The 25,359-nt window shown below is 49.6% G+C and overlaps 1 protein-coding gene across 1 annotated transcript in view; it reads right to left on the reverse strand.

Annotated features, from left to right (window-relative positions):
- LOC146026913 (uncharacterized) overlaps positions 1-20,059 on the reverse strand; it is an 81,412-nt gene extending 61,353 nt beyond the window's left edge. The window contains exons 1-3 of the mRNA XM_083157961.1: positions 19,014-20,059; positions 18,447-18,515; positions 17,820-18,151 (exon numbers count right to left, since the gene is read on the reverse strand). Coding sequence (XP_083014087.1) covers positions 17,820-18,151; positions 18,447-18,515; positions 19,014-19,881 — 1,269 coding nt within the window. The 5' untranslated portion in view covers positions 19,882-20,059. The remainder of the gene's footprint in view (positions 1-17,819; positions 18,152-18,446; positions 18,516-19,013) is intronic.
- Between the last annotated feature and the right edge of the window lie 5,300 nt (positions 20,060-25,359).

Here is a 25,359-nt window from a genome sequence, read left to right on the forward strand (position 1 = left end):
GCCGCACGGACACCCCTGACCGCAGGTACCACTGCCGCACGGACACCCCTGACCGCTCCAGCAAGTTTTTTCCACAGCTCGCTGGGGGTGAGGGGCGAACTGCCGCCCTCCAGGTGCCGGCGCCCTAGGCAAATGCCTAGAGCTGCCTAGTGGTGGCGCCGGCCCTGTCTGAGGGGGATTAGCAGGGTAGTGGCGTGTAATGCACTGTACTCTGTGTATGATAGATCTGTGATCCAAGCAGGCTAAGCAGGGTAGTGGCGAGTGTTGCGCTGTACTCTGTGTATGATAGATCTGTGATCTGAGCAGGCTTAGCAGGGTAGTGGCAAGTGTTGCGCTGTACTCTGTATGATAGATCTGTGATCTGAGCAGGCTTAGCAGGGGAGTGGCGAGTGTTGCACTGTACTCTGTGTATGATAGATCTGTGATCTGAGCAGGCTTAGCAGGGTAGTGGCGAGTGTTGCACTGTACTCTGTATGATAGATCTGTGATCTGAGCGGGCTTAGCAGGGTAGTGGCGAGTGTTGCACTGTACTCTGTGTATGATAGATCTGTGATCTGAGCAGGCTTAGCAGGGGAGTGGCGAGTGCTGCACTGTACTCTGTGTGATAGATCTGTGATCCGAGCGGGCTTAGCAGGGTAGTGGCGAGTGTTGCGCTGTACTCTGTATGATAGATCTGTGATCTGAGCAGGCTTAGCAGGGGAGTGGCGAGTGTTGCACTGCACTCTGTGTATGATAGATCTGTGATGTGAGCAGGCTTAGCAGGGGAGTGGCGAGTGTTGCACTGCACTCTGTGTATGATAGATCTGTGATCTGAGCAGGCTTAGCAGGGGAGTGGCGAGTGTTGCGCTGTACTCTGTGTAAGATAGATCTGTGATCTGAGCAGGCTTAGCAGGGGAGTGGCGAGTGTTGCACTGTACTCTGTGTATGATAGATCTGTGATCTGAGCAGGCTTAGCAGGGGAGTGGCGAGTGTTGCACTGTACTCTGTGTATGATAGATCTGTGATCTGAGCAGGCTTAGCAGGGGAGTGGCGAGTGTTGCACTGTACTCTGTGTATGATAGATCTGTGATCTGAGCAGGCTTAGCAGGGTAGTGGCGAGTGTTGCGCTGTACTCTGTGTAAGATAGATCTGTGATCTGAGCAGGCTTAGCAGGGGAGTGGCGAGTGTTGCGCTGTACTCTGTGTATGATAGATCTGTGATCTGAGCAGGCTTAGCAGGGTAGTGGCGAGTGTTGCACTGTACTCTGTGTATGATAGATCTGTGATCTGAGCAGGCTTAGCAGGGCAGTGGCGAGTGTTGCGCTGTACTCTGTGTATGATAGATCTGTGATCTGAGCAGGCTTAGCAGGGGAGTGGCGAGTGTTGCACTGCACTCTGTGTATGATAGATCTGTGATCTGAGCAGGCTTAGCAGGGCAGTGGCGAGTGTTGCACTGTACTCTGTGTATGATAGATCTGTGATCTGAGCAGGCTTAGCAGGGGAGTGGCGAGTGTTGCACTGTACTCTGTGTATGATAGATCTGTGATCTGAGCAGGCTTAGCAGGGGAGTGGCGAGTGTTGCACTGCACTCTGTGTATGATAGATCTGTGATCTGAGCAGGCTTAGCAGGGTAGTGGCGAGTGTTGCACTGCACTCTGTGTATGATAGATCTGTGATCTGAGCGGGCTTAGCAGGGGAGTGGCGAGTGTTGCGCTGTACTCTGTGTATGATAGATCTGTGATCTGAGCGGGCTTAGCAGGGTAGTGGCGAGTGTTGCGCTGCACTCTGTGTATGATAGATCTGTGATCTGAGCAGGCTTAGCAGGGGAGTGGCGAGTGTTGCACTGCACTCTGTGTATGATAGATCTGTGATCTGAGCAGGCTTAGCAGGGGAGTGGCGAGTGTTGCACTGCACTCTGTGAATGATAGATCTGTGATCTGAGCGGGCTTAGCAGGGGAGTGGCGAGTGTTGCGCTGTACTCTGTGTATGATAGATCTGTGATCTGAGCAGGCTTAGCAGGGCAGTGGCGAGTGTTGCGCTGTACTCTGTGTATGATAGATCTGTGATCTGAGCAGGCTTAGCAGGGGAGTGGCGAGTGTTGCACTGCACTCTGTGTATGATAGATCTGTGATCTGAGCAGGCTTAGCAGGGGAGTGGCGAGTGTTGCACTGTACTCTGTGTATGATAGATCTGTGATCTGAGCAGGCTTAGCAGGGGAGTGGCGAGTGTTGCACTGCACTCTGTATATGATAGATCTGTGATCTGAGCAGGCTTAGCAGGGGAGTGGCGAGTGTTGCACTGCACTCTGTGAATGATAGATCTGTGATCTGAGCGGGCTTAGCAGGGGAGTGGCGAGTGTTGCACTGTACTCTGTGTATGATAGATCTGTGATCTGAGCAGGCTTAGCAGGGCAGTGGCGAGTGTTGCGCTGTACTCTGTGTATGATAGATCTGTGATCTGAGCAGGCTTAGCAGGGGAGTGGCGAGTGTTGCACTGCACTCTGTGTATGATAGATCTGTGATCTGAGCAGGCTTAGCAGGGGAGTGGCGAGTGTTGCACTGTACTCTGTGTATGATAGATCTGTGATCTGAGCAGGCTTAGCAGGGGAGTGGCGAGTGTTGCACTGCACTCTGTGTATGATAGATCTGTGATCTGAGCAGGCTTAGCAGGGGAGTGGCGAGTGTTGCACTGCACTCTGTGAATGATAGATCTGTGATCTCAGCAGGCTTAGCAGGGGAGTGGCGAGTGTTGCACTGTACTCTGTGTATGATAGATCTGTGATCTGAGCAGGCTTAGCAGGGCAGTGGCGAGTGTTGCACTGCACTCTGTGTATGATAGATCTGTGATCTGAGCAGGCTTAGCAGGGGAGTGGCGAGTGTTGCACTGCACTCTGTGTATGATAGATCTGTGATCTGAGCAGGCTTAGCAGGGGAGTGGCTAATGTTGCACTGCACTCTGTGTATGATAGATCTGTGATCTGAGCAGGCTTAGCAGGGGAGTGGCGAGTGTTGCACTGCACTCTGTGTATAATAGATCTGTGATCTGAGCAGGCTTAGCAGGGGAGTGGCGAGTGTTGCACTGCACTCTGTGTATAATAGATCTGTGATCTGAGCAGGCTTAGCAGGGCAGTGGCGAGTGTTGCACTGCACTCTGTGTATGATAGATCTGTGATTTGAGCAGGCTTAGCAGGGGAGTGGCGAGTGTTGCACTGCACTCTGTGTATGATAGATCTGTGATGTGAGCAGGCTTAGCAGGGGAGTGGCGAGTGTTGCACTGCACTCTGTGTATGATAGATCTGTGATCTGAGCAGGCTTAGCAGGGGAGTGGCGAGTGTTGCACTGCACTCTGTGTATGATAGATCTGTGATCTGAGCAGGCTTAGCAGGGGAGTGGCGAGTGTTGCACTGCACTCTGTGTATGATAGATCTGTGATCTGAGCAGGCTTAGCAGGGGAGTGGCGAGTGTTGCACTGTACTCTGTGTATGATAGATCTGTGATCTGAGCATGCTTAGCAGGGGAGTGGCGAGTGTTGCACTGCACTCTGTGTATGATAGATCTGTGATCTGAGCAGGCTTAGCAGGGGAGTGGCGAGTGTTGCACTGCACTCTGTGTATGATAGATCTGTGATCTGAGCAGGCTTAGCAGGGGAGTGGCGAGTGTTGCACTGCACTCTGTGTATGATAGATCTGTGATCTGAGCAGGCTTAGCAGGGGAGTGGCGAGTGTTGCACTGTACTCTGTGTATGATAGATCTGTGATCTGAGCAGGCTTAGCAGGGGAGTGGCGAGTGTTGCACTGCACTCTGTGTATGATAGATCTGTGATCTGAGCAGGCTTAGCAGGGGAGTGGCGAGTGTTGCACTGCACTCTGTGTATGATAGATCTGTGATCTGAGCAGGCTTAGCAGGGGAGTGGCGAGTGTTGCACTGTACTCTGTGTATGATAGATCTGTGATCTGAGCAGGCTTAGCAGGGGAGTGGCGAGTGTTGCACTGCACTCTGTGTATGATAGATCTGTGATCTGAGCAGGCTTAGCAGGGGAGTGGCGAGTGTTGCACTGCACTCTGTGTATGATAGATCTGTGATCTGAGCAGGCTTAGCAGGGGAGTGGCGAGTGTTGCACTGCACTCTGTGTATGATAGATCTGTGATCTGAGCAGGCTTAGCAGGGGAGTGGCGAGTGTTGCACTGTACTCTGTGTATGATAGATCTGTGATGTGAGCAGGCTTAGCAGGGGAGTGGCGAGTGTTGCACTGTACTCTGTGTATGATAGATCTGTGATCTGAGCAGGCTTAGCAGGGCAGTGGCGAGTGTTGCGCTGTACTCTGTATGATAGATCTGTGATCTGAGCAGGCTTAGCAGGGGAGTGGCGAGTGTTGCGCTGCACTCTGTGTATGATAGATCTGTGATCTGAGCAGGCTTAGCAGGGGAGTGGCGAGTGTTGCGCTGCACTCTGTGTATGATAGATCTGTGATCTGAGCAGGCTTAGCAGGGGAGTGGCGAGTGTTGCACTGCACTCTGTGTATGGTAGATCTGTGATCTGAGCAGGCTTAGCAGGGGAGTGGCGAGTGTTGCACTGCACTCTGTGTATGATAGATCTGTGATCTGAGCAGGCTTAGCAGGGGAGTGGCGAGTGTTGCACTGCACTCTGTGTATGATAGATCTGTGATCTGAGCAGGCTTAGCAGGGGAGTGGCGAGTGTTGCACTGCACTCTGCGTATGATAGATCTGTGATGTGAGCAGGCTTAGCAGGGAAGTGGCGAGTGTTGCACTGTACTCTGTGTATGATAGATCTGTGATCTGAGCAGGCTTAGCAGGGCAGTGGCGAGTGTTGCGCTGTACTCTGTATGATAGATCTGTGATCTGAGCAGGCTTAGCAGGGGAGTGGCGAGTGTTGCACTGTACTCTGTGTATGATAGATCTGTGATCTGAGCGGGCTTAGCAGGGGAGTGGCGAGTGTTGCACTGTACTCTGTGTATAATAGATCTGTGATCCGAGCGGGCTTAGCAGGGGAGTGGCGAGTGTTGCACTGTACTCTGTATGATAGATCTATGATCTGAGCAGGCTTAGCAGGGGAGTGGCGAGTGTTGCACTGTACTCTGTGTATGATAGATCTGTGATCTGAGTAGGCTTAGCAGGGCAGTGGCGAGTGTTGCGCTGTACTCTGTATATGATGATCTATGATCTAATCAGGCTTAGCAGGGTAGTGGCGAGTGTTGCGCTGTACTCTGTATGATAGATCTGTGATCTGAGCGGGCTTAGCAGGGTAGTGGCGAGTGTTGCGCTGTACTCTGTATATGATAGATCTATGATCTGATCAGGCTTAGCAGGGTAGTGGCGAGTGTTGCGCTGTACTCTGTATGATAGATCTGTGATCTGAGCAGGCTTAGCAGGGTAGTGGCGAGTGTTGCGCTGTACTCTGTATGATAGATCTGTGATCTGAGCAGGCATAGCAGGGTAGTGGCGAGTGTTGCGCTGTACTCTCTGTATGATAGATCTGTGATCTGAGCGGGTGTAGCAGGGCAGTGGTGAGTGTTGCGCTGTACTCTGTGTATGATAGATCTGTGATCCGAGCAGGCTTAGCAGGGCAGTGGCGAGTGTTGCGCTGTGCTCTGTATGATAGATCTGTGATCTGAGCGGGCTTAGCAGGGCAGTGGCGAGTGTGGCACTGTACTCTGTATGATAGATCTGTGATCCGAGCAGGCTTAGCAGGGCAGTGACGAGTGTTGCGCTGTGCTCTGTGTATGATAGATCTGTGACCTGAGCGGGCTTAGCAGGTTAGTGGTGACTGTTGCGCTGTACTCTGTGTATGATAGATCTGTGACCTGAGCGGACTTAGCAGGTTAGTGGTGACTGTTGCGCTGTACTCTGTGAATGATAGATCTGTGATCTGAGCGGGCTTAGCAGGGCAGTGGCGAGTGTTGCGCTGTACTCTGTGTATGATACATCTGTGATCTGAGCGGGCTTAGCAGGGCAGTGGCGAGTGTTGCGCTGTACTCTGTATGATAGATTTGTGATCTGAGCAGGCTTAGCAGGGTAGTGGCGAGTGTTGCACTGTATTCTGTATGATAGATCTGTGATCTGAGGGCAGGGCCGGTGCAAGGCACCGGAGCGCCCCAGGCAAGTCGGGGTCGGGGCGCCCCGGTGCCGGGGGGGGGGGGGGCGGGCGGCATCCCTGCCAGGGGTGTCCCTGCAGTGCAGGAGCGGTCAGGGGTGTCCGTGCGGCAGTGGTACCTGCGGTCAGGGGTGTCCGTGCGGCAGTGGTACCTGCGGTCAGGGGTGTCCGTGCGGCAGTGGTACCTGCGGTCAGGGGTGTCCGTGCGGCAGAGGTACCTGTGGTCAGGGGTGTCCGTGTGGCAGTGGTACCTGCGGCGCCGTCATGTGTATAAAGCTGGCTGCGGCCGGCGGGGTCCCTGCAGTGAATAGAAAATAACTAGCGCTTCCTGCGCCGCCGAGCGCATATCGCTAGTTATTTTCTATTCACTGCAGGGACCCCGCCGGCCGCAGCCAGCTTTATACACATGACGGCGCCGCAGGTACCACTGCCGCACGGACACCCCTGACCGCAGGTACCACTGCCGCACGGACACCCCTGACCGCAGGTACCACTGCCGCACGGACACCCCTGACCGCTCCAGCAAGTTTTTTCCACAGCTCGCTGGGGGTGAGGGGCGAACTGCCGCCCTCCAGGTGCCGGCGCCCTAGGCAAATGCCTAGAGCTGCCTAGTGGTGGCGCCGGCCCTGTCTGAGGGGGCTTAGCAGGGTAGTGGCGTGTAATGCACTGTACTCTGTGTATGATAGATCTGTGATCCAAGCAGGCTAAGCAGGGTAGTGGCGAGTGTTGCGCTGTACTCTGTGTATGATAGATCTGTGATCTGAGCAGGCTTAGCAGGGTAGTGGCAAGTGTTGCGCTGTACTCTGTATGATAGATCTGTGATCCGAGCGGGCTTAGCAGGGGAGTGGCGAGTGTTGCGCTGTACTCTGTGTATGATAGATCTGTGATCTGAGCAGGCTTAGCAGGGGAGCAGCGAGTGTTGCACTGTACTCTGTGTATGATAGATCTGTGATCCGAGCGGGCTTAGCAGGAAAGGGGCGAGTGTTGCGCTGTACTCTGTGTATGATAGATCTGTGATCTGAGCAGGCTTAGCAGGGCAGTGGCGAGTGTTGCGCTGTACTCTGTGTATGATAGATCTGTGATGTGAGCGGGCTTAGCAGGGTAGTGGCGAGTGTTGCGCTGTACTCTGTATGATAGATCTGTGATCCGAGCGGGCTTAGCAGGACAAAGACGAGTGTTGCGCTGTACTCTGTGCATGATAGATCTGTGATCTGAGCAGGCTTAGTAGGGTAGTGGCGAGTGTTGTGCTGTACTCTGTGTATGATAGATCTGTGATCTGAGCAGGCTTAGCAGGGTAGTGGCGAGTGTTGCGCTGTACTCTGTATGATAGATCTGTGATCTGAGCAGGCTTAGCAGGGGAGTGGCGAGTGTTGCACTGCACTCTGTGTATGATAGATCTGTGATCTGAGCAGGCTTAGCAGGGGAGTGGCGAGTGTTGTGCTGTATTCTGTATGATAGATCTGTGATCTGAGCAGGCTTAGCAGGGTAGTGGCGAGTGTTGCGCTGTACTCTGTGTATGATAGATCTGTGATCTGAGCAGGCTTAGCAGGGTAGTGGCGAGTGTTGCACTGTACTCTGTATGATAGATCTGTGATCTGAGCAGGCTTAGCAGGGTAGTGGCGAGTGTTGCGCTGTTCTCTGTATGATAGATCTGTGATCTGAGCGGGCTTAGCAGGGGAGTGGTGAGTGTTGCGCTGTACTCTGTGTATGATAGATCTGTGATCTGAGCAGGCTTAGCAGGGTAGTGGCGAGTGTTGCGCTGGACTCTCTGTATGATAGATCTGTGATCTGAGCGGGCTTAGCAGGGTAGTGGCGAGTGTTGCGCTGTACTCTGTATGATAGATCTGTGATCTGAGCGGACTTAGCAGGGGAGCGGCGAGTGCTGCACTGTACTCTGTATGATAGATCTGTGATCTGAGCGGGCTTAGCAGGGGAGCGGCGAGTGCTGCACTGTACTCTGTATGATAGATCTGTGATCTGAGCGGGCTTAGCAGGGTAGTGGCGAGTGTTGCGCTGGACTCTGTGTATGATAGATCTGTGATCTAAACAGGCTTAGCAGGGGAGTGGCGAGTGTTGCTCTGTTCTCTGTATGATAGATCTGTGATCTGAGCGGGCTTAGCAGGGTAGTGGCGAGTGTTGCGCTGTACTCTGTATGATAGATCTGTGATCTGAGCGGGCTTAGCAGGGGAGCGGCGAGTGCTGCACTGTACTCTGTGTGATAGATCTGTGATCCGAGCGGGCTTAGCAGGGGAGTGGCGAGTGTTGCGCTGCACTCTGTGTATGATAGATCTGTGATCCGAGCGGGCTTAGCAGGGGAGTGGCGAGTGTTGCGCTGTACTCTGTGTATGATAGATCTGTGATCGGAGCAGGCTTAGCAGGGTAGTGGCGAGTGTTGCGCTGTACTCTGTGTATGATAGATCTGTGATCTGAGCGGGCTTAGCAGGGGAGCGGCGAGTGCTGCTCTGTACTCTGTGTGATAGATCTGTGATCCGAGCGGGCTTAGCAGGGGAGTGGCGAGTGTTGTGCTGCACTCTGTGTATGATAGATCTGTGATCCGAGCGGGCTTAGCAGGGGAGTGGCGAGTGTTGCGCTGTACTCTGTGTATGATAGATCTGTGATCTGAGCAGGCTTAGCAGGGTAGTGGCGAGTGTTGCGCTGTACTCTGTGTATGATAGATCTGTGATCTGAGCAGGCTTAGCAGGGTAGTGGCGAGTGTTGCGCTGTATTCTGTGTATGATAGATCTGGGATTTGAGCAGGCTTAGCAGGGGAGTGGCGAGTGTTGCGCTGCACTCTGTGTATGATAGATCTGTGATCTGAGCAGGCTTAGCAGGGGAGTGGCGAGTGTTGCGCTGTTCTCTGTATGATAGATCTGTGATCTGAGCGGGCTTAGCAGGGGAGTGGCGAGTGTTGCGCTGTACTCTGTATGATAGATCTGTGATCTGAGCGGGCTTAGCAGGGGAGCGGCGAGTGCTGCACTGTACTCTGTGTGATAGATCTGTGATCTGAGCAGGCTTAGCAGGGTAGTGGCGAGTGTTGCGCTGTACTCTGTATGATAGATCTGGGATCTGAGCAGGCTTAGCAGGGGAGTGGCGAGTGTTGCCCTGTACTCTGTGTGATAGATCTGTGATCCGAGCGGGCTTAGCAGGGGAGTGGCGAGTGTTGCGCTGCACTCTGTGTATGATAGATCTGTGATCTGAGCAGGCTTAGCAGGGGAGTGGCGAGTGTTGCGCTGGACTCTGTGTATGTCACGGGATATTTACAACAAACATCCATTCCTTTTGCTACATTGCAGGGTGATTACAGTAATTATTGCGGAATTCTCTGCCTGCTCCCAGTTACAGATCGGCTCTGATGATCCGGCTTCCTCGCAGCTTCCCCATCTGAGAGTAATATATGTGCATTTTTATAAGAGAGAACATTGGAAGAACATTGTGTTGAAGAAACAGCTCGAAGCATAGAGGGTTGAGAGGCAGCGTGACCTTCTGATTGGCTGGCGGTACTAATGTCATTATTCCTGTGCAGACAGCAAGCGCGGGAGACAGTGGGAACTGTAATAGTTATTCGCATGGCGGTGGGAAAGTTTTCAAAGGCTTTTCTGCAATATACAATCTGTGTGCAGCGAGGACAAGGGGATTCGAGGTGACACAAACAAAAACAAAACCTTAAAGGATTCCCCCCCGTGGGTCCAAACCTGGAGGATTGTAACATTCTGATTGGTTGATGCACTGTGGCTTGTATTGTATTGGGAACACTGAATCAGGGCATTTTACATTTCTCCTACCATTGGCAGCAGCAGAATCACGGGAATGGGGTCATTGGATAGACAGCAGCTGTGTCTACAAGCATTAGGTCAACACCACTAGGTCGACATGCATGAAGGTTGACATGACTGAAGGTCAACATGCAGGAAAATCAGCATGACTGAAAGTCGATAGGGTCGACACAGGCATTAGGTCGACATTGGAAAGGTCAACAGTCAAAAGGTCGACATGGGGGTTTTCACTTTTTTTGTCCCAAATGTCAACACAGTCGACATGGACACTGAAACATAGCACAGCATCCCCTCGCACGGGCACGTTGCCTCGCTACGCTGGACACACTATTTTATTCTCCAACCGCACCCTAAATAAATAATAATTGATGGTTCATTTATAATAATTTTTCCTTAATGCATACTAACAGTATATGTGTATATGTACCGCTCGTGCTGTATACTGTGTGTGTATCAGTCACTGGAGAGAATCTGCTCCTGCTCGCCCAGCCCCAGCGCTGTAGATAAAGTGAATCAGGATCAATCCCGCTGGGTCATTCTCTCAGTATCACCCATGCTAAGCTTGGCCGATCTCGGTATCGGGGCCTTTTCTCCATTACAATGAGTTCCTCTGTGCAGATTGATGGGTATGTGAAGCAATTTGCCTTCATTCCCTCGGTGGTCTTGGTTCACTCTGCCAATCACATTCCCTAAATGAAGGCACAAATCTGTTCTCGAACAATAGAATTCACGTGCAATGTTCATGTCCCAGGCTCCATTCACACAACATGTCTGCGCTGTTTAGGAGAACACATTTCATTGGAGAGATAAAACAGTGTTGGCTGCCGGGCTGAACGCTTCGACTCTAATGACCCTCTGCCTGGAGCAGTCCTGCCGCTGTTTGCAAGACTCCGAGGATTATTGACGTCTCCCATTATTAAATGTGACAGCGTATTTATATCCTTCTAGATGTGTTTGGCTAAGTAGGTTTCGCTTGTCTATGTTCCCAGTCCTGCGTGCTGTAAATGATTTTTCAGCTGAGGATACAGTGAAGAGATACATGAGCAGATTCCACACCACCCGATGGGCCTAATTCGGGGAGAGATACAGTTGCAGCCACGACTGCATCTTTTTACACAAAATGACGTGACTTTGTGCTAATGATACAGCTGATGGATTTTGAGGCTAATTTGTTGCTGTGCACCATCGTTACCACATCGGTTGTATCATCGGGCATTGCGCCAGACTATGGTCCGTCGGAACATGGCAGCCAGCGGCAGTGCAACTTCCCAAACAGAAGAAGAAAATGCCCCGTGTAAATCTGTGAAAGTATCGCTAACCGCTACTCGCATTCGCAGATACATTTGCAAATATCGCGAAAACATCAATGCGCCTTTGCTCTCTGTGCAAATCTGAGTAGGTTTGAGGCCTTCATTTATCTGTGACTAGGGAGGACAATCTCAGGATCAGGATCGGTGGGATCCTGGGATTTTGGCCTAAAATTGTCAGGATTTGAAACCCGGGATTGAAGCTTCCAATCTCGGGATTCCGGGATTAGCACCCCCGTGCGAAATTCACTTTTTGTTTAAAGCTGGGCAGCGCTGAGCACTTTAGATTATGGTTCAGATGCTGCCTGGCTGACTGCTCGTAACCCCCAGGGCCGCTGTTTGGGACAGTATGCTGTGCTGACAGGCATGGTAGCTCCCAGGCTGCGCACCCCTGACATCTTGTCACGCTGCGCAGCCTAGCCGCTGCCATGCCTGTCAGCACAGCATACTGTCCCAAACCTGGACACATGCTTGCTGTGCTACTTCCCAGCCACCTGCTGGAGATAGTCAGATGGTTATGCTGCTGCCTGTCCCCACCGCCACCGTTAGTGGGGGTTGGGGAGGATGGGCATAGGGGGATGGGGAGGATTGGCAGGGGCATGGGCAGAGGGCGGGCTTAGAAGGCCTTTATAGTGACATTGGGGGGGGAGGGGGTTCATTAGGGAGGCCACTCCCGGTATTGAGCATTTTTCAATCCCGAATCCCAGGATTGGCATCCCTATCTGTGACTGAGACAGGCTGGAAGCCATAAGTGCTGAAGTCAGAGACCCAAAAATGCCAGCGCACGCCCAGAAAATACCAGGTCTCCACCCAGAAATGCCAGCTTCCTGTCAATCAAACTGCGACTACTAAGTGATCAGGAATTTTGATGCCAATTGCGGCCCCACATGCGCAGTTGTTCGACAATTGGCTGGATTGCGAAATTGATGATTAGCTGTCCATGCTGAATTAGTCCAAAAGTGGTCATTTCTTCTGACACCCCCAGAATGACCGGTTACCACCCCAAACGCTTCCCATCAGCCAATTCCGCCCGCTTTGCATTTACGATGCATAATAATTTTCTGTCGTTACGCAATCATTTTGCTATAATAATAATAATCGCTCAATCTGCGAATTTGCTGATCAGCGATCAAATCTGCACCAGGCCCAGAGTACATTGAAATCGCCCAGCTTTCCCCATCAAGAGGAGAACATCTTCCCACCCTTGCAATACGCACCGTCTCGCCCATCGCGCCGCGTGGAGGGTCACTTACAATGGGCACAACTGAGCCAGAATAGAAGAAGACGTGGCTCCTACAATGGGTGCTAGGGATGGGCACCAGAAGGGCATCCTCAAGTTGTTGTGGAATTGATGCCACTGCGTTAATCATTCCTTGTTTGACCATGCACCGATGCATTTGACTTGCAGGAAGCTGGAGTCAAATTCTGCTTCCAGGTGTCCGCAGCAGACTGGACATAAGGAGCCACCGGGGAAAGATCACCTCATTGGCCACCGTAGTAATCCCATCATTGAAGGAGAAAAAGCATCTCCATCCGGTCGGGAACATTGATGATTGCCAACCTTCAGTTTCCGATTGCCGTCCCCAGTAGACGCACACATCTACAGTGAGTACACGTCTTCTGAACCCCCCCCCCCCCCCTCCACCGCCACGTCGGGCTCCTGCAGGAAGTATACGATCCTTCTGAGAATACCGACATCTCTGAGGATTCTCCTCCGCTATATAAATATTCAGCGGAATCTCAAAGAGCACTCCAGAAAAATAAGACACAATGGCCCAAATTGCAGGTTATTGGCATGCTGCTCACTCTGCAGCCAGGGGAGAATCGTGGGCTCATTACTACAAATAAGAAAGTTAGAAAATATGAAACCAGATTTGGAATATTTATATCTGTCTTGAATATTATTAATGGAATGGAGCACATTGAATTACACAGCAGATGTCTGCATTCCTAAACTTCTGCCGGCGGGTCCCTCTGGTGTTGCTGCAGTTTATTAAAGCTTAATATTGTCTCGGTGTCTCTGGGAGAATTGATTTTCTGCACCAAGCCTTGTGGTGACGTCACGGCGCCTGTGCCGGCCGCAATGGTCCAAACCTATTGTGTCCGGGTTCTTATTTGTACCAGTTATCTAACAATATGTTTCCAGATACAGACTTTCTTTAATAAGAAGAGGGCAGGCCTAATTCCTAGTTGTACGAAAGTGTGATAGTTTGCCTACAGCTCTGATGTTGGGGGGACCACATAGGACAATGGGGGCTGCATCATTGCACAACGTTTCCCGCCTAAGCTGCTGCCTGATTGACAGGATGCAGCCATTTGCGGGGAGGGGAAGATGATGCCCCCCATTTTATGAGTGTGCACTGGCCAGGTTTTGAAAGCGTTTTCCTGGCCCCCGGAAGCCTGGACAGCCTGGAGCTGGAAGCAGGCAGGAGGCGTCTATTTCAGCAGCGGCTCCTACCTTTCTGTTGGAGGGGACTGCAGCTGGCCGCGTTGCCTGATCCTGCTCCCCACCACTGGGTCCCTCTCCCCTCCATTGGGTTCTGCTCCATGCAGTGATGGAGCCGGTACCAGCGCATGTACAATATCTGCAACAGTACTGGCAGCTTCAGAGTATGTAGAAATAGATTTACTGTAGGTGCTGTAAGGTGAGAACAGAATACAGGTTGAGTGTCCATTATCCGAATATCTGTTATCCGAATTATTCTGAAAACCAAACATTCCAGGGTACTTGTGCATTATCACAGCGCCCGATTTTATCTAAATCACATGCGATATCGTATGCAATATCGCATGCGATTTAGCAGGCGATTTGCATGCGATTTGCAGCCGATTCGATCCGCGATGCAATTTAGCACACCACCAATATCCAAGACATCCCGAAGCGTGGCAAGCGGACGCAGTTCGTGTTCCCCCGACCTGTTCATACCCCCACTATCCACGTCGGCGTGGAGTTGATTTTATAAAGTGTGGCGAGCGCAGTGAGCCCCGCGAGTGGACGCGGAAAAGGATCCTGAAGCGAGTGGACGTGGATTACTTGATGTGTATTGACGTGTATTGACTCACAGGGCTCGCTGCGCTCGCCGCGCTTCGGGAACGGTTTCCGCGTCCCCTCGCAGGGCTTGCTGCACTCGCCACGCTTCGGGCTCGCTGCGATCGCCACGCTTTGTGAGATCAACTCCATGCTGACGTGGATAGTGGGGGTATGAACAGGTGGGGAGGACATGAACCGCGTCCCCTCGTGGGGCTCGCTGTGCTCGCCACACTTCGGGATGACTAGGATAGTTGGGGTGTGCAATAATGGAATCGCATGCAAACGGGCAGAAAATGGCCGCAAATCGGCTGCAAATTGCATGCGATATCACATGCGATTTGTGCATGCGATTTGCGGCCGATTTGCATGCGATTTTCCAGGTGCCGTGATAATACACAAGTACCCATTACAAAAAGTGAAAAAAAAAAAATTGGGGCTACAACTTACTGGGGACATTTGTAACAGCAATACTGAGGTTATGATATGTAACTGGCACTACTGAGGATATGATATGCAACTGGCACTACTGAGGACATGATATGCAACTGGTACTACTGAGGACATGATATGCAACTGACACTACTGAGGACATGATATGCAACTGGCACTACTGAGCACATGATATGTAACTGGCACTACTGGGGACATGATATGTAACAGCACTACTGAGGACATGATATGTAACTGGCACTACTGAGGACATGATATGTAACTGGCACTACTGAGGACATGATATGTAACTGGCACTACTGGGGACATGATATGTAACCGGCACTACTGAGGACATGATATGTAACTGGCACTACTGAGGACATGATATGTAACTGGCACTACTGAGCACATGATATGTAACTGGCACTACTGGGGACATGATATGTAACAGCACTACTGGGGACATGATATAAGCAAGAAAATGATTGCCTGGCATTCACATTCAGTGCCTGAGATTGTACACAAACTTTCATGTTTTGAAACCTTGTTTTTGGAACAAATAAAATATATTTTGTGTGTATTTCATGTGGTCGATGTGTTTATACAGCATAAATGCAAGATACTTCAAAATACATCATTGAAATATTAAAATATCCCGAAATACGGAATAATCCATTATCCAAAATTCTCCTGGTCCCGAGCATTTTTGATAAGGGATACTCAACCTGTACAACATAGAGGAAGAGGAAACACCAGGGGATCAATTCAGTTAGGTGTGAGTTTGTAGAAGCAGGCTATTAGTGACCATAGGGAAATCACTGGAGGTTTGTAAAAGGTGTACAATGACTGATACTTTACAGATAGATGGAGAAATGAGAGGCAAAAAGGTATTTTTTTAATTAGCAAAGGTAAGACTTTCCAAAACAGCCAGGTAAATAAAAATGTGTTTAATGTGATATTTAAGTGTTTTATGCAAGTTTCAAAAGATGGGTTAAAACTGCATTTAAGTCCCACGCACCTGTGGCACGTCATTTAACCCGTTATTGAGTTTTAGAGAACTTAACTTGAAAACTAAAAGTCTTTATTGGACAATTTATACAATGTAAACCCCTCTACATTATAAATGAGGAGTGGTGAGCCAGGGGTTCTGTACTGTATCCTGACATCTGGACCTTAATATAAAACTTTCCCTAATTCAAAAGTTGAAGGAACAGAAACAAAACCCTTAAATTATCTGGGGAAATGCAATGCGAGTTCGGAACTGAACTGCAAATTAAATTCTCTGTGCAAATCTGCCATGGAAACTTCTCGCAGGACCCAACCTTGATCCCAGCTGTCCTGTGTTAGACAGTGCTGGGAAACCATGGTGTGTCAGATATGGTGGGTGACATTCTATGCTATGCGATTTTCTGTTTTTGGCGTTATTTAGACCACAAAATGGCGATATCGCATTTTTCTGCGAAATCGCCAATTTAACGTGATGCGTTAAGGGACAGAAATCGCATATTTTGTGCGTAAAGGTATGCGGAACAAAAGTGCGAGATTAATTCGCACTTTTATCGCATCCAGATGTTTTCCAATGCAAAACTATACAAACCGCTTATTTAATGCTATGCACATTTGCAAATCGCACTTTTGCGGTGTCTATTTATCGCACTTTTTTCAGACCTGGTTCTGTTTGGCGCATTTGCACACACCTCATTTTGGTCAAGTGCGCACATGGTTAATTTCAACACAGGTGCCTTCATTATCAATCCCAAACCCCCCTACCTTAACCCCAACATTAATAAGGACACCTGTGAGGGTTTAATTCATGTAGATTTGTATGACTATTTTAAAATTGGTTATCTGTCATGTGTCCCAATTGGAGGGCAAACGCAGGAGGGAGGAAGGTGGGCAAAAGATGCTGGTTGCCCCCCCCCCCACTACTGGGTACCCCACGTATGTATGGTGCTCACCTGTACCTGGACTACCTGTCGGACCAACAGGTTGTGGGGATGGTTACGCTGAACCCCATTACCCTGTCGGAGTTATATGAGCAGGTGAGAGATGCTTGTGCCCATTTTGTGGGTGCCAACTATGTAGTGTCTGTCCAGCAATAATGAATGTGTGCCCTCTACTATTTGTCCACAGCCTCCACTCAGTCTGTGACCTCATGGGCCTTGGTGCTATCACAGGCCACTTTGTCTAAGAATTGTACTGTACTGTTACTTGCTATAAAGAAGTTGTTGCAGACATACATCACCAGGCGTAGCTTTTCTGGTAAGCACATGTGGCCTGTACTCCAAAATGTACCAGTGTTGGAAGTGTACTCATTAATAAATAATTGACCAGTACCACCGCTTTCCACCCATATTTAACCTAACACCAGTCCACAACAGATGCACATGGTGGTGCTGACCTATCCCTTGCTGATATCTACCTTCTAAGTACTCTTGGTCCATGTAACAATTAAGTTTTCTGTGAAACATGGCTCACTGGTGTTGTGGAACTACATGTTCCAGCATGCCCTGACACACTACAACCATTACAGTCCAAACCATGAGTGTCAGAGCCTGCTGGAAAATGTACATCCATAACCTTTGGCAGCCAAGGAGTTATACCACACTACTTTACTGCAATCCCATAGTCATATACCATTACAATATGTTATAAATCACACATTAATTTATATAGAGAAAAAGACACAAACACAATGGAATGCGGTTTGCCAATTTTACTTGTTATGAAGTAAACCATTCTGCAATGTAACATGTGCAAAATACAAACTGTGGGGCCATGTAGACAGATAGTTGGCCTTTTTTAATGTATAAACACTGATTTAGCAGCTACCTTCGGCCAGCATCAGGCAGCCCTACACCACTTTTCGAGGCGGAACTAAGCCCACCACGGGTCCTCACACTACGACGGGGTGGGGAAGTGGGGGAGACACTTATTGGGGTGCTGGAGACACTGCTGAGGGTTGAGGTAGTGCCACCTCCCACATTGCCTTCCTGCTGCTGCTGTATTTGTGCCTGCATAGCTAGGAGGGCATTGGTCTGCGCTGTGCATGTGTGGGTTAGGGCTGTAAGACTTTGTGCCAGGCTCCCAATATGGCTATTCTGCTCACGTATTGCAGAAGTTAGTTCTGCAAAACGGCTGTCAAGACTGTTGGCAATGCGCACTTGAGTGCCTACAGCTACCCTTACACTACGGGCCATTTTGCGCAACTGCAGGAAAGTGTCATGCATGTACCCCTGTATATTTCCCATTTGGAGGCTTTGGGAGGCCATGAATTCAAGCTGCTTGTCCTTGAAATTCACCAAGGAGTTAGCTACTTGGGAAGCAGTAGCTGGTGTATGGGGTTGCTGGGTGGTTGGGGGTGGGTTGGGTGGCACCCCACTTGGGGGAAGATCACTCTGGGACGAGCCCGGCATTTCTTCCTCTGCCGCAAAGGTGTCGACCGGATCAAGAATGATGTCCATTTCGTCTAGCACCAGTATTGAAGAATCTGTTTGGTTTGACCCTAGTTGTATAGCACCTGTGGATACAGAGAAGAGGTAAGTACTCATGCATATATAGGCCACACTGTCCTCTATACTGTTTTACATAGGCCTATAGATGGCTGACGCCCATACCTAGGGGTGTTATGCACTTACACATGTACCCCGATACTGCATGCAACAATGACACTATTAATATGTCACATGCCTAGCTCAGATTACACTCATGTCCGTTGCAATGTAGCAGCAGGAGCAGAATGTAGTGTGAGATCTTGTTGATGTGACATGGGTGTGTGTACTGTATGTGTAATGGGGTGTTGTTTAGTCATTTACCTGCTTCCACAGATTCTGCAGCAACGGGCCTTCTTCTCTTAGATGCTGCAGCACTTCGGGACGGACAATCTGTACAAGGAAAGATGGCCAGGCATTATGGACCTTGCAATGGAGATGCATTTTCAGAAAACATGCAGTGAATTCACAATAATGGACAATACCCAATAGAAAAGGGCAGCATTATATCTGGACAACCCTTTGTTTAGTTTTCAGGCCAATCTTTCATTTCAGACTTAGTAGTAAACTAGTGTACACATGACAACTATAGGATATTCGGTGGTTTGTAGGCATGCCAGCTAAACCTCCATTACACCACAGGGTTTTTGTACACATACATGTTAGTCTGCTGCAAAGAATGGTACACTTTTAATCATTCAGATTAGTTGTGGAACTACAAGGGCCAGCATTATCAGCAATTTCAAAGCAGGAGCAGCCATTTTCTTGTGCATGACCTTGCTGGGCTATGTAGTTCCACAGCAGCACTTTACAAAGCATAACAATACAAGTGCACATTACAGGTATAATACATTGGCATGTATGTTACAGTTTGCATGGGGTCACACTTACCAGCTCGCGGTGGCGTTTGGGCCCTGTCGGTATCCGCCACATGCATCCCAGGCAGGACCTCAGGGGGGATGATGCGCTTCAGCTTCACCTCATATGCATTGTAGCTGACAGTGGTGGGGCTTCCTCCTCCAGTCCTGGTGGCCTCCTCCATCTCCAGGGCCATTTTATGCTTCAACTGGCGTTTTATATCGTTGAAGCGCTTCTTCACATTGCGCACCAGGCGCTTGTGATTACTCACAGCGTTCACCGCCTGGGTGATGTCCTTCCATATAGCGCGCTTGCGCTGGGCAGTGGTTTTGTAGTTGCTTTTGCCAAGCAGCCTCTCGTACACTGGCATGATAGCCCTCACAAGTGCCACATTTTCCTCATAGGAAAACCTGACCATGCGGCCACTTTTGGTGCGACCAGCTACCACCTCCTCCTCCTCCTCCTCCTCATTTTCTGCACCAGCCATGTCACCCTCCTCCTCCTCCATGGCAGTGTCTTCCTCCTCCTCACCAGCATCTTCCTCCACCTCTGACATGTGGCCCTCCTGCAGCTGGTGTGGGGTATGGTCTAGGGCTTGGCTGTAGGATGGGGATGCCAGCGGATCCTCCACCTCCTCCTGCTGGGGCTGGACGGCCAGGGTCTGAGCTGAGGCTGGCCTTGCTGTGGCCATGCTGCCTGCCACACTGCTGCCTCTCCCACTTGTCTGGCTGCTGCCAGTGCTCCCTCTGCCAGTGCTCCCTCTGCCAGTGCTCCCTCTGCCAGTGCTCCCTCTGCCAGTGCTCCCTCTGCCACTGGTTCCTCTGCCAGTGCTCCCTCTGCCACTGGTTCCTCTGCCACCAACTCCTCTTCCTGCACAAACGCTTCCACTGCTCCTCTCCATGCTCCTTACTTCCTATCAAAGAGTGAAATGGCGCCAATGCCCCTTTATATAGGGGGTGTGATGCATAATGGAGGGGACATAGGTGGGCCAATAGGTTTGGGGGTTCTTAGTCATGCGGAGACAGGTTTGTAAATCGCACTCCGGTTGGTCCAAAACTCGCACATGACCAGCGGAAGAAATGGCGCGTTTTTCTGACTAAAAATCGCACTTTTTTCATACTAAAAATCGCACTTTTTTATGACTAAAATTCGCCGCAAATCGCAACTCTTCGCACTTTTCAGCCTCAAATGCGCATCACATTAAATAATCGAATTTGGACTGAAAAGTGCGAGTTAGAAAAATGCGATTTGCGGCGATATAGTGTGCGAAATAAACATGCGCATTTAGCGCATAGCATAGAATGTCACCCGGTGTGTCAGTTGTACAGGAGACTCGTTTCAGCACCATGGACAGCAGCCGCCTCATCAGCTAAAACACAACTCATTATGGGGGTTATTTTGGTTCACTCTTTCTGACAAGTTCCTTCTTAGATGTACAAAACCATGTGCACTGCAGGTGGGGCAGATGTAACTTGTGCAGAGAGAATTAGATTTGGGTGGGGTTTTACTTGAAATGAGATCTATATTGCAGTGTAAAAATAAAGCAGTCAGTATTTTCCCCGCACAGAAACAAAATAACTCACCCAAAGCTAAATCTCTCTGCACATGTTACATCTGCCCCCCTGCAGTGCACATGGTTTTGTCCAGCTAAAAAGGAATTTGCCTCTAAGAGTGAACTCGGACAGAGGGGGTTATTCTGATTCACACGGAAAGGCACAATCACTCTCTAATGGACAAAACCATGTGCACTGCAGGTGGGGCTGATGTAATATGTGCACAGAGAGTAAGATTGGGGTGTACTTCAAACTGATAGCTATATTGCAGAGTAAAGATAAAGCAGCCAGTATTTACCCTGCACAGAAACAATAAAACACCCAAATCTACCTCTCTCTGCACATGTTACATCAGCCCCACCTGCAGTACAGCATGGTTTTGTCCATTAGAGAGTGATTGTGCCTTTCCGTGTGAATCTGAATAAACCCTTCTGTCCGATGAAGTCTGAATCGGGCCCATAGGGCCTTATTCTAGTTCACTCTTTCTGACAAAATCCTTCTTAGATGGACAAAACCATGTGCACTGCAGGTGGGGCAGATGTTACTTGTGCAGAGAGAATTAGATTTGGGTGGGGTTTTACTTCAAAGTGAGATCTATATTGCAGTATAAATAAAGCAGTCAGTATTTAGCCTGCACAGAAACAAAATAACTCACCCAAATCTAATTCTCTCTGCACATATTACATCTGCCCCACCTGCAGTGCACATGGGCCCTTATTCTGATTGATGCGTACTTTTCCGCATACTTTCGGATAGCGTCTTTACGGCGTCTGCGCATGCGTGGAGAACGCCACGCGCATGTGCCACGCATTGACTCCGTACCTGTTCGTGCAAATCCCGTACAAAACTGTGCCCCGCAATCAGTCTTGAAATATGGGCGTATTATGGGCGTCATGCGGAATGAGACATGGGCGTAGTTTCAAAGTGGGAAAAACTGGGAGGAAACATGGGCGGACACGGGGGAGTACACTTATGTTGGGGGGCGTACATTCGGATAGCACTCCGAATGCACGCGACCAAAACCGATAGAAATGTGCGGTGTCCATAAGTCAAGTATTGCTTTGCGGAAACCACTCGGTCTTGCGGTAGCCGAACGGAACGCCTAATGACTACAAGCATTAACACCTGAACCCAATACAATCGACTCCTTTACTCATTACTCACTAATAGGACGCTTGTCAGTGCTTTAATTGAAACCATTGCTGCTTCAATTGCTGGAAGGGTTAATGTGTGCAATGCATGTGTTAGGCATGCTTGTAAGGATATATTGGCATCTAATTGATTCCAATTCCAAACAGGCATTTTTGTATGAGGATAGGTAATTGAATAAGTGGGTCATGTGATGTATTGCAGAATAGACATAATAGTTTGTAGTTTGGCGTAAATACACCGCTTCCGTGCGGAAGCACCGCTTGCCATCCGTTTGGATGCGGGATTCCCGTGCATACTCTGTAATACCGTGCAGAATCGGAGTGTTTCACCCGCACACGTATGGTTTGTATTTCGTCCGTAAACACGCCCTGTTCTTAAAGAGTGAGTCCGTCCGAATGCGGAGGACACGTGGGCGTTTCTACGGACGATGGCCGCACGCGGCAGCACACCGTGGCGTGCGGACCGCACCGTAAGAATTCGGGAATATCCGCACCGATCAGAATAAGGGCCATGGTTTTGTCCATCTAAGAAGGATTTTGTCAGAAAGAGTGAACTAGAATTAGGCCCATAGTGAGTGTTTTAGCTGATTAGGCGGCTGCTGTCCTTGGTGCTGAAACTTGGTGCTGGCTGGTGCGTTATCTCCTTCGACTCTATCTACACTTTCAGGCTTCATACATCGGCCCCTATGTTTTCACTAAGCACATGTTAGAAAACTTTCCCTGTGCTTATGGTGCGGCCGGGTGAGAGTGTGTGTTATGTACTCCTGGTATTACATGGTGCATCTGTTACTGCAGAGCTGGGCTGGGCACATCCCGAGGAGGAGCCTCTGACGCAGCAAATCAGCTATTTTTCCAAGCAACTGATGTAAAACGTGTTTTTTTCTCATGCAAATACCTCTCCCTCAGGTGGTCGTGGGCAGACTGATATGATAACACGATGTCGTACTATAGGCTCTGTGGATGTTTTAGGGATGCCTCGGAGAACTACAATTGGCCCCCGAGGAGCCCTACACCCGCTACACCCAGAAATCTGCAGCACAATAAAACTTGTCCGACAGTGTGCTTTTATTGTATGGATTTATTTCATTGACTTATCTGCACACGTGTGTGGAATCGCCAGCAGCCAGCCAAACAGAGGCACATATCACCCGTCACACAGACACTTGAACAACTCTCAGACAATTACAGCTCTGCAGATCTTGAACGGCCTCCCGAGTAATCTACCGCGCTACGACAAGACGCAAGCTCTGCGCAATGTCAATTTGTTGACAAATATATGAATATTAATGTCCACGCTTTGAGTTACGTGAGCTGAGGTGTCGTCATTCAGACGCTTCTTGTAGTCTTAGTTCATCCCAAGAGAAAGACCTTTTAAAAGTATTCTTTAATTAGCTACTGCATTTTACTGCAACCTGCGGGAGAACTATAAGTACAAGCATGCCTTGTCAGATGCATATTGGCATCCCTACTGAAGTTGCAGGAAATGCAGCTGCTATGGGGCCCGGCCCCTTGGGGGCCCACCGCACCAAAAAAAAAAATTGATTTATTTTAATTGTTTTTTTTTACATTTAGTAGTGTGCTGTCACCACTAAATTCGGGCCCCAAAATTCAGATCCTGGTTGGAGGGAGGGGGTAGGGGAGGAGAGACCGGTGAACGGATTAGAAAGTCAGCTGTCCCGCTGTCAGCACTGCTGTGTGGTCTGGGCTTGCTGCCCTCTGCTGCGTGATGGAGGAGTGAGCAGTGCTGCTATGACCCCCCCTCCCCCCCATCCCCTGTCTATGCCCCCATATAGTGCTCTACTTATCCATCTATGCCCCACCTCCCAAATCTGTCCGCCTATGCCCCCATATAGTGCTCTGCTTATCCATCTATGCCCCATCTCCCAAATCTGTCCATCTATGCCCCCATATAGTGCTCTGCTTATCCATCTATGCCCCAACTCCCAAATCTGTCCATCTATGCCCCCATATAGTGCTCTGCTTATCCATCTATGCCCCACCTCCCAAATCTATCCATCTATGCCCCCATATAGTGCTCTGCTTATCCATCTATGCCCCAATTACCAAATCTGTCCATCTATGTCCCCATATAGTGCTCTGCTTATCCATCTATGCCCAAACTCCCAAATCTGTCCATCTATGCCCCCATATAGTGCTCTGCTTGTCCATCTATGCCCCACCTCCCAAATCTGTCCATCTATGCCCCCATATAGTGCTCTGCTTATCCATCTATGCCCCAACTCCCAAATGTGTCCATCTATGCCCCCATATAGTGCTCTGCTTATCCATCTATGCCCCACCTCCCAAATCTGTCCATCTATGTCCCCATATAGTGCTCTGCTTATCCATCTATGCCCAAACTCCCAAATCTGTCCATCTATGCCCCCATATAGTGCTCTGCTTGTCCATCTATGCCCCACCTCCCAAATCTGTCCATCTATGCCCCCATATAGTGCTCTGCTTATCCATCTATGCCCCAACTCCCAAATGTGTCCATCTATGTCCCCATATAGTGCTCTGCTTATCCATCTATGCCCCACCTCCCAAATCTGTCCATCTATGCCCCCATATAGTGCTCTGCTTGTCCATCTATGCCCCACCTCCCAAATCTGTCCATCTATGCCCCCATATAGTGCTCTGCTTATCCATCTATGCCCGAACTCCCAAATCTGTCCATCTATGCCCCCATATAGTGCTCTGCTTGTCCATCTATGCCCCACCTCCCAAATCTGTCCATCTATGTCCCCATATAGTGCTCTGCTTATCCATCTATGCCCCACCTCCCAAATCTATCTATCTATGCCCCCATATAGTGCTCTGCTTATCCATCTATGCCCCACCTCCCAAATCTGTCCATCTATGTCCCCATATAGTGCTCTGCTTATCCATCTATGCCCCAATTACCAAATCTGTCCATCTATGCCCCCATATAGTGCTCTGCTTATCCATCTATGCCCGAACTCCCAAATCTGTCCATCTATGCCCCCATATAGTGCTCTGCTTGTCCATCTATGCCCCACCTCCCAAATCTGTCCATCTATGCCCCCATATAGTGCTCTGCTTATCCATCTATGCCCCAACTCCCAAATGTGTCCATCTATGTCCCCATATAGTGCTCTGCTTATCCATCTATGCCCCACCTCCCAAATCTGTCCATCTATGCCCCCATATAGTGCTCTGCTTGTCCATCTATGCCCCACCTCCCAAATCTGTCCATCTATGTCCCCATATAGTGCTCTGCTTATCCATCTATGCCCCACCTCCCAAATCTGTCCATCTATGTCCCCATATAGTGTTCTGCTTATCCATCTATGCCCCACCTCCCAAATCTGTCCATCTATGCCCCCATATAGTGCTCTGCTTATCCATCTATGCCCGAACTCCCAAATCTGTCCATCTATGCCCCCATATAGTGCTCTGCTTATCCATCTATACCCCAACTCCCAAATCTGTCCGCCTAGGCCCCCATATAGTGCTCTGCTTATCCATCTATGCCCCAACTCCCAAATCTGTCCGCCTAGGCCCCCATATAGTGCTCTGCTTATCCATCTATGCCCCAATTACCAAATCTGTCCATCTATGCCCCCATATAGTGCTCTGCTTATCCATCTATGCCCGAACTCCCAAATCTGTCCATCTATGCCCCCATATAGTGCTCTGCTTATCCATCTATAC

The sequence above is a fragment of the Crinia signifera genome, chromosome 8 (assembly GCF_055691185.1).
Source record: "Crinia signifera chromosome 8, ASM5569118v1, whole genome shotgun sequence".
Taxonomy (NCBI): Eukaryota; Metazoa; Chordata; class Amphibia; order Anura; family Myobatrachidae; genus Crinia; species Crinia signifera.